The following is a 13,023-nucleotide window of genomic DNA, read 5'->3' on the forward strand; positions in this document are numbered from 1 at the left end:
AAAAAAAAAAAAAAAAAAAAAAAAAAAAAAAAAATTAGAAATGCTGATGAATGAACAGGGAATAAAAGTTACATTAGGTTATTCCTCATGTGACTGCTCATAATGGAGGCATGTTTAGGTTATGTAACTGTTCTCACACCAGCAAACCTAGTAGTTCATGTAGTACCAGCAAGTATAAAATACTCAATTTTAAAGACTAAAAATCCTTCAGAGAAAACTCAAAGTGGTAGTAACAGAGGGCAAAATCTCAAGGAAATATCTAGACTATCTACTGTTGGAAAGTGCTATATAGCTGCCCACATTCTTCCCAACCCTAAATCCTTACCATAACTATGCTACTTTCTCACTTGAGTACATTTTGTAAAACTTTACCAAATATTTCAGTAAATTTTACAAAAAGTTTGCTAGCTTTGATGAGGAAGTTCTCATTTCTGACGGAATTCCTCTCCTACATCATAGGGAAAAACCCTACATCTTCTCTGAAAAGAGACCTAGAATTCTTTATCAAATACTTTACTAAACGTGAATAAAGTTTCCATCGTCATCTTTATTTGGTTATCATTTACTTTACAAGATCTTCCTTCCCAGCTAGGATGGTGGATGGGGACAGAAAGAATATCAACTGAATGTCTAGACTGGGAAACTCCCCTTCCACCTCATCTTATTTCTGTGACTAATTTTTTTAAAGGGTACATATTATCCTATCTTAAAATCATTCTTATACAGTAAGAAAAAAGTATGACAGGTTTGGTTTTTAAGCTTCAAGGTTGCTAATATCTATTTTACTAATATGTTCCATGTATAATCTTTCTTTATAAATTTTTAAGTCACAAAATTCCATTAAAAAGAGAGAAAAGATGTCAACAGAGTGTTTAACCAGCATAATAGTCCCCAAATTTCCTTTTAATTACTTGAAAGAATTCAAGTGATTATCTTGTGTTTTTAAAAATAGTGTTGTTTAAAAAATAATTCCTCATTTAAAACATCTTAGAAACTCTGATGAATGAATTAACAGTGAACAAAGTTCCATTTGGTTATTCCTCACAAACGCTCAGAGTGGAGGCACGTTTAGATTCCAAAATTGTTCTCACACCAGCAAACCTAGTGATTCATTTAAAGTAAGTCACTCAAACCAACCAAAACTTGGAGAGCTAAAATCCTGCAATCAAGAGATTCTCCCCAAATTTCAATTAAATGGCATTATTATAGACTGAATTACAAAGTACAAAAACAAAACACTTAGCTACTTGTAGTTTTAAAATTTTTTTGCATTTAATTGAATCCTGTAAATAATGAATATTATGATTATGAACTCAAATTCATAATAAAAGTTGTGAAATAAATATATCTAATGTTATAGAAAATATGCAATATTTTCTATTCAACAAAATCTAATATTATAAGCAGTTTGTAAAATGCCTTTATTTCATGCAATTTTCAGGAGAAAATAGTCCTCACAAGAAATACTCTTACCACAATCATTTCAGAAGGCTCTAAAACAATGCATTCACAGCCACGCCTAAAACTTCCTGCAGAACGCTTGCCAAAACTAGAAAGAAAGAAAAAAAAAAATCAATGAGGACAACCTCAGAGATTTAAGTAATATGAATTGGGAACATAAGCCAAACTTCCAGATAAATAAAATTAAAACAATTACAAAAAGTACACCTTGGAGAAAATGAACTATCTTTAATAATTTACACAGAATGACAAGAAAGCATGCAAATTCTTAAGTTTCAGTCATAGATTTTTCTGGAAAATTCTAACATAATATTTTCAAATTAATGATGTAAGAAAAGGAGAATTATTAGCATGGGTGAGTTTTCTGTTAGGTTATTTTAAATCATCCTCAGGTGAACTTTGAGAATATTCCAGTAGGGATGGGAAATGTCTCAGTGGCAAACTACAGAAATGTCCCAAAGAAGTATAAAATGCATGTACATGTAATTCTCTTCACAACTTGCTTAGGTTAAACACTTTTTTTCACCTAAAAAGTGTATTTATTTTCCTAAATTTTCAAATCAACTTATTCTAAATGTTTTAAGAAAAAGATACTCAACTTAAGACTTTATTTTTACGGTAAAGTGATTTCAGTTGATGTACTACTGAAAGCTCATTCCTCCTGAGAACTCTGCATGAGTGAACACAGACATAGCACCTTTGCCTTATCTGTGGTGAATTCCCACGTTAACACTGGAGAAGATTTATTGTTTCTGACATAGGGATATGCAAACTAGAATCAAGAACAGTGAATTCCAGTGAAGCTCTTTTTGTTAATGTGACACCTCAATCACAAAAATATTTCTTTCCTTCCATTTAATATGAACTTTTAAAAAATTATTATTATACTTTAAGTTCTAGGGTACATGTGCACAACATGCAGATTTGTTACATATGTATACATGTACCATGTTGGTGTGTTGCACCCATTAACTCATCATTTACATTAGGTATATCTCCTAATGCTGTCCCTCCCCCCTACCCCCACCCCACGACAGGCCCTGGTGTGTGATGTTCTCCTTCCTGTGTCCAAGTGTTCTCATTGTTCAATTCCCACCTATGAGCAAGAACATGCGGTGTTTGTTTTTCTGTTCTTGCGATAGTTTGCTCAGAATGATGGTTTCTGGCTTCATCCATGTACCTACAAAGGACATGAACTCATCCTTTTTTATGGCTGTATAGTATTTCATGGTGTATACGTGCCACATTTTTTTAATCCAGTCTATCATTGATGGACATTTGGATTGGTTCCAAGTCTCTGTTATTGTGAATAGTGCCGCAATAAACATAGGTGTGTGTGCATGTGTCTTTATGCAGCATGATTTTTTAATCCTTTGGGCTATATACCCAGTAAAATGGGATGGCTGGGTCAAAATGGTATTTCTAGCTCTGATCCTTGAGGAATACCACACTGCTTCCACAAATGGGACCTGTTTACCGTCCCACAACCAGTGTCCAGTGTTCTTTTCTCCCACATTCTCTCCGCATCTGTTTTTTTCCGACTTTTTAATGATTCCCTTCTAACTGGTGTGAGATGGTATCTCTTGTGGTTTTGATTTGCATTTTCTGTGGGCCGTGAATGAGAGCATTTTTCAATGTGTTGTTGGCTGCAAATGTCTTCTTTTGAGAACTGTCTGTTCTTCCTTTGCCCCTTTTGATGGGGTGTTTTTCTTGAATTTGTTTGAGTTCTTTGTAATTCTGGATATTAGCCTTTGTAGTGGTAGATTGAAAAATTTTTCCTATTTGTAGGTTGCCTGTTCTGATGTAGTTTTTGCTGTGCGAAGCTCTTTGTTTATTAGGTTCCATTTGTCAATTCTGGCTTTTGTTGCCTTGTTTTGGTGTTTTAGCTGAAGTTTCTTTTGCCCATGGCCTATGTCCTTAATGGTATTGCTAGGGTTTCTTCTAGGGTTTTTATGGTTTTAGGTCTAACATTTAGTCTTTATTCTCATTTGAATTTTTTGTATGAGTGTAAGGAAGGGATCGTTTCAGCTTCTCTACTATGGGTAGCCAGTTTTCCAGCACATTTTACTAAGTAGGGGATCCTTTCCCCCATTTCTAATTTTTTTGTTTGGGTTTGTCAAAAGTCAGATGTTGTAGATGTGTGGTGTTATTTCTGAGCGTTTGAGGTTCTGTTCTGTTCCTTTGGTCTATATCTCTGTTTTGGTCCAGTCCCCCCCCTTTTTGCTGTTTTTGGTTGACTGTGCCTTGTAGTTATAGTTTGAAGTCAGCCGTGTGATGCTCCAGCTTTGTTCTTTTGGCTTATAGGATTGTCTGGCAATGGGCTTTTTTTGTTCCATAAAATGAACTTTAAAAAGTTTTTCCATTCTGTTTGAAGAAACTCATTGGTAGCTTGATGGGGGATGGCATTGAATCTTAAATTCCCTTGGGGCAAGTATGGCCATTTTCCCCCCGATATTGTTTCTTCCTTCCATGAGCATGGAATGTTCTTTCCATTTGTTTGTGTCTTTTTATTTCACTGCAGTGGTTTGTATTCTCTTGAAGAGGTCCTTCACATTCCTTGTAAGTTGGATTTCTATAGGTTTTTATTCTCTTTGAGCTTTGTGAATGGGGTTCCTCATGGATTTGGCTCTCTTGGTATGTCTGTTAACTGGTGTATAGAATGTTGTTGATTTTTGCCTTGATTTTGTATCCTGAGACTTTGCTGAAAAGTTGCTTTATCAGTTAAGGAGATTTGGGGCTGAGATGATGGGGTTCTAATATACAATCGTCATCTGCAACAGTGGACAAATTTTGACTCCTCTTTTCCTTATGAATACACTTTCATTTTTTCTTTCTCCTGCCTGCTGCCCTGGCCAAATTTCCAACACTTGTTGACAGGAGTGGTGAGGAGCATCCTGTCTTGTGCCGTTTAACGGGAAAGTGCAGTTTTTGCCCTTCAGGACTTAACTTTTTTTTTTTTTTTAAAGAGACAGGGTCTCACTCCATCACCCAAGCCACAGTATAGCAGCACAATCACAGCTCACTGCAGTCTTGAACTCCTGGACTCAAGCAACCCTTCTACCTTACCTCAGACTCCCAAGTACCTGGGACTACAGGTGTATACCACCATACATGGCTTTTTTTTTTTTTTTTTTTAATTTTTGTACAGACAAAGTCTAGCTATGTTGCTCAGGTTGGTCTTGAACTTAGGGCCACAATCAATTTTCCCTCCTTGGCCTCCCAAAATTCTGGGATTACAGGTGTGAGCTACCACCACTGGCCTAATATTAAAATTTTTGTCAATCATACTTAATAAACTTATCTTTAAGAAAAAATGCTTTAAAATTCTATCAAAAAACTATTTCATTGAACAATTTTTTCCAAGTTAATTAGGCACTGTGACGGACTCCTATGGAAATTCTTGTTCCATTTATAATCCTCTTTATATCATAGTAATATACATGTTTCAAGTATCAGGAGCCAAGTCATGTAAGAGGAAGAAAATAGAAAAGCCAATATTGTCATTCTATCGTCTGCAATCTCTAGCAAACTATCTTCACCACATCATACAATAAATTTTATTTGTTTACAGGTTTATCAGGTTAGACTAGGCCATCACTTAAGTCCTTTTCCTTAATAATAATTATTTGATTGTTAAAGATAATTAAGTCCTTTTCCAAAATCATTTCTGGCCAGATGCGATGGCTTATGCTTGCAATCCCAGCATTTTGGAAGCCTGAGGAGGGATGATCACTTGAGCCCAGGAGTTCGAGACTAGCTTGGGCAACATGGTGAAATCCTGTCTCTACTAAAAGTACAAAAATTAGCCAGGCATGGTGGTGTGGGCCTATAGTCCCTGCTACTCAGGAAGTTGAGATGGGAGGATCACTTGAGCATGGGAGGCAGAGGTTGCAGTGAGCCAAGAATGTGCCACTGCACTCTAGCCTGGGCAACAGAGTAAAACCCTGCCTTGAAAAGAAGAAAAAGTTTCCATGAAAATCAAAACCAGCATCATGTTTAACATATTTGAAAAAAAATTTTAAATGTTCATATATACAGTCACACATATATGCTGTCACACATATATGCCCACAGAAACATACACGTTAGAGTACTTTTAAGTGAAAAAATTTGCCAGAAACATAATAAATCTATCTTCATGTTACTTCTCATACAATTTAAATGATCTGAATTTTTAAACATTTCTTTTAGCTTACAATTAAATACAACTGAAATTCCATAACTCTTCAATACACACAAAAATTTGAGTTTCTGAATCTACCTATTTGCAATTTAATTTTTTTAAACGAAGCTTACAATTATGCACTACAAATTAATAAATAATCTCAATGTGTGAGTAAAATATCTGGCAGGTTACATACAGACTTAGACAAGTTTATAAATATAGTGGTCTAATGTTTATCCATTTTTAAATGTAACATAGTAAAAAATCATAAATGTTTGTAAAGTATACACTGTTCATATAACACCTGATACAAAAATACATGCTAGAATTGTTTACAAATTTTAGCAACAAAAGGTGTTAATGTTCACATAAATAAACTATATAACTGTTAATTATTTTATATATAAATATAGTACCATCTTCCCCACTCCAGGATTTAGGGTGCAAATCCTCTTACCAATTAGTCATTCATTCAACAGAACTTTATGGCTAGGAAGTCACACTTCAAGTTGCACTAGCACACTATTACTTTGGGGATGAAAAGTTTACATTTCCTAAAATGTGCTCTATAAAAATATTTCCATGAGAGTTTTTCAGAGAGTCAGTTGCACTAGAGCCTGATGAAACTTTTCAATCACAAAAGACTCGAGTTCCACAAAGCGTCACAAAGATATGAACACGAGAAACTGCAGACTCTCCATCAGATGTATTTATTGAAAAAGCTGAACGGAAAAAGCAATGTGCACAGAACACATATTAGCAAGGGAGAATATATTACTTCATTTATTCAACAATCTATTTTTTCAAACACAGCCAGGAATGCGGAAAGGAAGAGCAGCCTCAAAGGAGCCAAAGAGTAGGTCATGAGTGCACACGATAGGCCTGATGAGTGACAAAGTCTCTGAGCTCTCTCACAGAGATGATGTGCTCTTAGCTCACAAACCAGAAGCTGTAAGGTTGGAAGAAACAGACACAGCAATGAAAAAAAAAAAAGTTAGCTCGAAATTAAGTCCACAAGTTACTTCTGCTTCTGCTCTCTGATTCTTTGAAACAATAAATACATAAACAAAAGTAAATAAATATGATTATTTACAACATTTTCAAAAATCTTTGGCCAAGTTCTATACAAATAAACTGAAGAAATTCGGCTCTGGAAAATAAGTACAGAGACTTAAAAAAGGCAATAGATGAAGATGTGTAGGAGATAAAGTACCTCATTGACAATATAATGAACAATCCTTTTAAGTATTTTAGATTACTGAGTGGAAAAAAATGGTGCAAAATCTTCAGGACTGCAAATAACAAATACACTTTGAGAGAGTAAAACAAAAACCAAAACAGTAAGAATAAAGTACAAGACATTTTATAAAGTGTGAGTGCAGGAAAGCCACAGAGGATCCAGTGTGCACAATGAAATGCTCTACACTGAAAAGGTGATCAAATGCACACAGTATTTAATATTATATTAAACAACAGGTTCTCAGTTTTCAGTTAAAAGTTATTAACAAAAACGAAGTCTTTGAATGCATTAGCACAGCAAGATGCTTACACAACAAGTAAAATTATAAACAAAGACAAAACTATGAAATGATGGACACACAAGGAAAGAATCAAAAACAATAATTACAATACATGCCCTTATAGAAAAATCAAATCTGTAAGAGGGTATTACCCCGAAGAGTTTCTAAGGGGAAATACACGGAACTGAAAAATTTCTCACAAAAAATTCAGGGAATCCAAAGGGCTTTCCAAAAGACCAGATGCATAAATTAAGATAACTTTTCATAGGCTGGGCTTGGTGGCTCATGCCTGTAATCCCAGCACTTTGGAAAGCCAAGATGGGAAGATCACTTGAGGTTAGGAGTTTGAGACCAGCCTAGCCAACATGGTGAAACCCCGTCTCTACTAAAAATACAAAAGTTAGCTAGGCATAATGGCAGGCACCTGTAATCCTAACTACTCAGGAGGCTGAGGTAGGAGAATCACTTGAACTCAGGAGATGGAGGTTGCAGTAAGTCGAGATTGCACCACTGCACTTCAGCCTGGGTAACAGAGCAAGACTCAGGCTCAAAAATAATAATAATAGGCCGGGAACGGTGGCTCATGCCTATAATCCCAGCACTTTGGGAGGCTGAGGCAGGCAGATCGCCTGAGGTCAGGAGTTTGAGACCAGACTGGCCAACAAATGGCGTGAACCCAGGAGGCAGAGCTTGCAGTAAGCCGAGATCACACCACTCATTCCAGCCTGGGCAACAGAACAAGACTCCATCTCAAAAAAAAAAAAAAAAAAAAAAAAAAAAAAATTAGCCAGGCATGGTGGCGTGTGCCTGAAGTCCCAGCTACTCGGGAGGCTGAGGCAGAAGAATCACTTGAACCCGGGAGGCAGAGGTTGCAGTGAGCGAGATCACGCCACTACACTCCAGCCTGGGTGATAGAGCAAGATTCCGTCTCAAAATAATAATAATAATAATAATAATAATAATTCATTAAGTCCTATTACACCAGCTAAAAGCCAGTATCCCTCAAGTTTCTAAAATAATCATTTTTAAAAGACTTAGAAATAATTTAGAAAAAATACAATTAAAGAACTTGGGTAACTTAAATGTACACTTACGATCCTTGATCAAAAATCAGGAGTAGGTAAGGATTGCTCTAAACCATGTGACTACATTCTGATCCAAATGTGATTACATCCTGTTCCTTGGTGCCACTGTCAGAAATGGACTCTTAACACTGTCAAATACAGCACTGTTTTTTTTTTTTTTAGTAAGTCTTATAATAAACTACATAAGGTGATCTACAGATTCAACATACCCTCTATCAAAATTAGACCAGTCTTTTTTACAGAAATGAAAAAACTGGTCGTAAAATTCATATGGAAATTCAGTGGGCCCTAATTTGCCAAGAAAATCTTGAAAAAGAACAAAGTCAGAGGACTCACACTTCCCAATTTCAAAATTTACTACAAAGCTACAGTAATCAAAACAGTGTGGTACTTAGGCCAAAAGGATAGAAGTGGGAGTCCAGAAATCAACTCATACATCAATGGCCAATTGATTTTTTGTGTGTGAGTGTTAAATTAACAGTACTTTTTTTTCTTATGTTTTCTTTTTTTCTTTTTTTAATTTTTTATTTCCACAGGTTATTGGGGAACAGGTGGCACTTGGTTATATAAGTTCTTTAGTGGTGATTTGTGAGATTTTGGTGCACCCATCACCCAAGCAGTATACGCTGCACCCAATTTGTAGTCTTTTATCCCTCACCCCCTTCTCACACTTCCCCGCTGAGTCCCCAAAATCCACTGTGTCATTCTTATGCCTCTGTATCCTCATAGATTAGTTCCCACTTATGAGTGAGAACATATGATGTTTGGTTTTCCATTTCTGAGTTACTTCACTCAAAATAATAGTCTCCAGTCTCATCCAGGTTACTGCAAATGATTGACCAGCTGGTTTTTGACAAGGATGCCATATCTGTTCAATGGGAGAAGAACACAGTCTTCAACAAATGGTGGTGGGATTATTGGCTTTCACATGAAAAAGAATGAAATTGGACCCCTACTGCACACCATAGACAAAAATTAACTCGAAATGAATCAACAAGCTAAATATAAAAGCCAAAAGTAAACTCTTAGTAAAAGCATAGGATTAAATCCTCATGAACTTGGAGTTGGCAATAGATTCTTAGCTCTGGAAAATAAAAGCATGAGGAGCAGGAGAATAAACACAGATCAACTGAATTTCATCACAATGAAAAAATCCGCATCAAAGGGCCTTAACTGAAAAGGCAACCTGCAGAATAAGAAAGTATTTGCAAATCACATACCTGATAAAGATTCAATATTCAAAATACATAAAAAATTCTTAAACAACAAAAAGACAACCCAGTGTCAACTTGACAAAGGACTTACATAGGCATTTCTCCACAGAAGATACACAAAGAGCCAATACGCACATGAAAAGGTCCTCAGCATCTTTAGTCATCAGAGAAAAGCAAATCAAAACCACAGTAAGATACCATTTCACACCTGAAGCCACATGCAAATGAGATACCAGGATGGCTACAATTTTTTACTATTTTCCTTTTTTAAGAAAGCAAAAAGAAAGAAAAAAAAGAATGTGGAGGACTTGGAACTCTGTGCATTGCTAGTGGGCATGTAAAATGATACAGCCACTGTGGAAAACAGTTTGGCAATTTCTCAAAAATCTAAACATAGAATTAACATATGACACAGAAATTCTAGCCCTAGGTAAACACCAAAAAGAACTGACAGCAGGGACTCAAACAGATATTTGTACACCAATGCTCACTGCAACATTATTCACAGTAGCCAAAATGTGGAAACAACCCCAGTGTCCAACAATGGATGAACAGATAAACAAGCTGTGGCATACACACATAATGGAATATTATTCAACCATATAAAGGAATGAAGTTCAGATACCTGCTACAACATAGATGAATCTTGAAAACATACACTAAAGACAACAAGCCAGCCACAAAAGTACAAACATATGATTCCACTTACATGAAATATCTAGAATAGGCAAATTAATAGAGACAGAAAGTCGATTCAAGGTTGCCACGGGTTGGAGAAAGCGGTTTGGAAAGCATAATGGTTTCAGGGTTTCCATCTGGAGTTACAGAAAAGCTTTAGAAAGAGGTAGCGCCTCTAGTGACACAACAGTGTGAATGTAATTAATGCCACTGGAACACACACTTAAATGTAACCATACATTTAAAAATAGTTAAAATGACATAGTTTACATATTTTTTTTTACCACAATAAAAAAATCTTAGAAAAGAAACTGTAGAGAGGATATTTGGGTTTCTTGGCCAAAATCTGGGACTTGAATAAGAAAAAGTAGAATCACTATTTTAACAAACAACAAATCTTAGGAACAAATAAAGAGTTATATTTGATGACGGACAAACTGGGAACCTGTCTCTTTTATATGATAATTTAACAACGAAGTGACAGACATTGGGTGAAAGAACTAGTTAGAGATGGGCAGAAGGTAAACAAATACGACTGAAAGACAGGTCAAGTATCCATTATCCAAAATGCTTAGAATCAGAAGTGCTTTGATTTTGGATTATTTTGGATTTGGGAATATTTGCATGTATAGGTAGAGCATCCCTACTCTAGAAATATGAAATCCAGAATGCGCCAATGGGTATTTCCTTTGAGCACCATGTCAGTGCTCAAAAAATTTCAAGTTTTGGAGCATTCTGGATTTGAAATTTTTGGATTAAGAATACAACTTAATCTTTAACACATAACAAAATAATACGTGTGAGTAATAATATATATTAACATACAGTCATGCATTGCTTAAGGATGGAGATATGTTCTGGGAAATACGTTGTTTTGCGATTTTACTGTTGTGTGACCATCACAGAGTATACTTACACAAACCAAGATGGGATAGCCTACTATCAACCTAGGCTAGATGACACAGCCTATTGCTCCTCGGCTACAAACCCATACAGAATGTTACTCTACTGAATATTGTAGGCAATTGTAACACAATGGTATTTGTGTATCTAAACATCTAAACATTGAAAAGGTACAGTAAAAATACCATATTATAATCTTCTGGGACGACCACTGTATATGTGGTCCATTATTGATCAAAACATTATTACACAGTGCATGACTAGATAACATTATTTCTGACATATATATTATTGTGCTATCTATTCCTCTTCCAAATGTTCACTGGACACGTAACAGAATCGATATTACCAATATAAACTCGGTACTCAATACTGAGAGTTTACAAAAAAACTCATTAAATACAGTCCCTCTTCTTAAGTAGTTTATATGCCATGGATGACAAGTACACAAACAGCTATAGCCCAATGACAAGTCGAGAAGTGAGTTTCATTGAGAGGTGAATTCTCAATGACCAGGCTCACTCAGTAGCTAGTTGAGTGAAAAACACAAATCAGCATTTGTAATTCAGAAGGCAATTCAAATTCAGCAAAATTACAAATGACCATAAAGAGCTTTAGGGTTACCTCGGCAAAGATCTGTTGTTTATCAAGATAAACAAGATATTTTAAAATTTCAGACTCCTTAATTTTTAAAGATACATGGCTTATCTTTTCTACTTAGAATTAAAATATCTTTCAAAAGTTATTTCTGGTCTTCTAGTAGTTTCAGTCTGTGTGTATATGTGTATTTGTATATAAGACACGCCATCAACACACACGTATTAACACACATATATGAATAGCTGTCTTTCAAAAACAAGAAAGATGTAGGTTAACAGTTATCAATGAGAGTTAGCCTGAATATTTTAAAAACTTGTTCTTTCTAACTAGACACTAGCATTTGACAAGAGGTGTTTAGTCAGAGGCCATAAAGTAGGAAAAGGGGGTGGTGGAAGGGAGAAGTACGGTATATGTGTTTTAAGAATGCTGATAGTCTTCTCCTTCTACACAGAATGAAAATGTGATCACTATGGTCTATTTTAAAGCTTTCTAAATTGTTCTGTATAAATACGCTGTACACCTCGCCTTTCAACAATTCAATCTCAATGTAATTTCAGCATGTCCTTAAAATCTTACATTAAACAATCACAAGATAACAACTAAAAGTGATGTAGGTTTACTTCTGGTAAATCTGTGAGTTCTCTGCCATGTCAAAACAGAAAAAAAATTAAGCCCACCAGTAAATGATTACTGAAAAGACCACTTGCAGCATATGAAACAGATTATTCCTAAATGCTAGTACTCCCTCAGTATGGCTAAGAACGACTGCTCTAAAAACAGTATAACAATTCAGACTTTCATTCCATTAAATTTTTTTGCTGAAGTTTTACACAAAACAATTTAAAATTAAAAGTAAAATTGTTAGCAAAATTGAAACTAAGTTAAATACTTCTACAGGTGCAAATGACATGACTTTGTAATATCAAAAATATGAAGACAAAAAAATTACTAAGTAGTCTTCCATATAATATAAAAAATAGAAAAAACTAAACTTTCCTTCAAGACTCCCACACAGCATGAAAGTTTGAGAATGTAAAGTCTTACCTAGTTTTCGTAAATACCCATAGGCAATGAAACACCAGACAGGGTGCTGCAGGTGTTGTAAGGTCCAGTTGTCCGAAGTTTCTGTGACCACATTTTCCTCTCCCAAGTTGGGTCAAGAGCACTTTCTGCCAGTGTGAGCTTTCCACGAAAGGCAGTCACAGTGCATAGAAGCCTCTTCTATCAGTGTCCCTAATCTTGCCCTTTGTATGGGCCTCCACATTCTTCTTGTACGTCAGAACTACCCAGTGGAATGCAATTCTCGGTATCGGAATGTAAACTTATTCAAGTCAGCCTACACCCAGCAAGGGAATACACAGGAGTCAAGCAGATATTATACTGGTGGGCAGTCCTAA

At 35.6% G+C, this 13,023-nt stretch overlaps 1 protein-coding gene across 1 annotated transcript in view; it reads right to left on the bottom strand.

The window, feature by feature from the left end:
• Positions 1-1,437: 1,437 nt before the first annotated feature.
• The window catches only part of LOC108520355 (rap guanine nucleotide exchange factor 6-like), a 146,393-nt gene continuing 134,807 nt past the window's right edge, over positions 1,438-13,023 (bottom strand). Inside the window, exon 5 of the mRNA XM_017859693.1 lies at positions 1,438-1,549. Coding sequence (XP_017715182.1) covers positions 1,438-1,549 — 112 coding nt within the window. The remainder of the gene's footprint in view (positions 1,550-13,023) is intronic.

The sequence above is a fragment of the Rhinopithecus bieti genome, unplaced genomic scaffold, assembly GCF_001698545.2.
Source record: "Rhinopithecus bieti isolate Rb0 unplaced genomic scaffold, ASM169854v2 scaffold_50922, whole genome shotgun sequence".
NCBI lineage: Eukaryota > Metazoa > Chordata > Mammalia > Primates > Cercopithecidae > Rhinopithecus > Rhinopithecus bieti.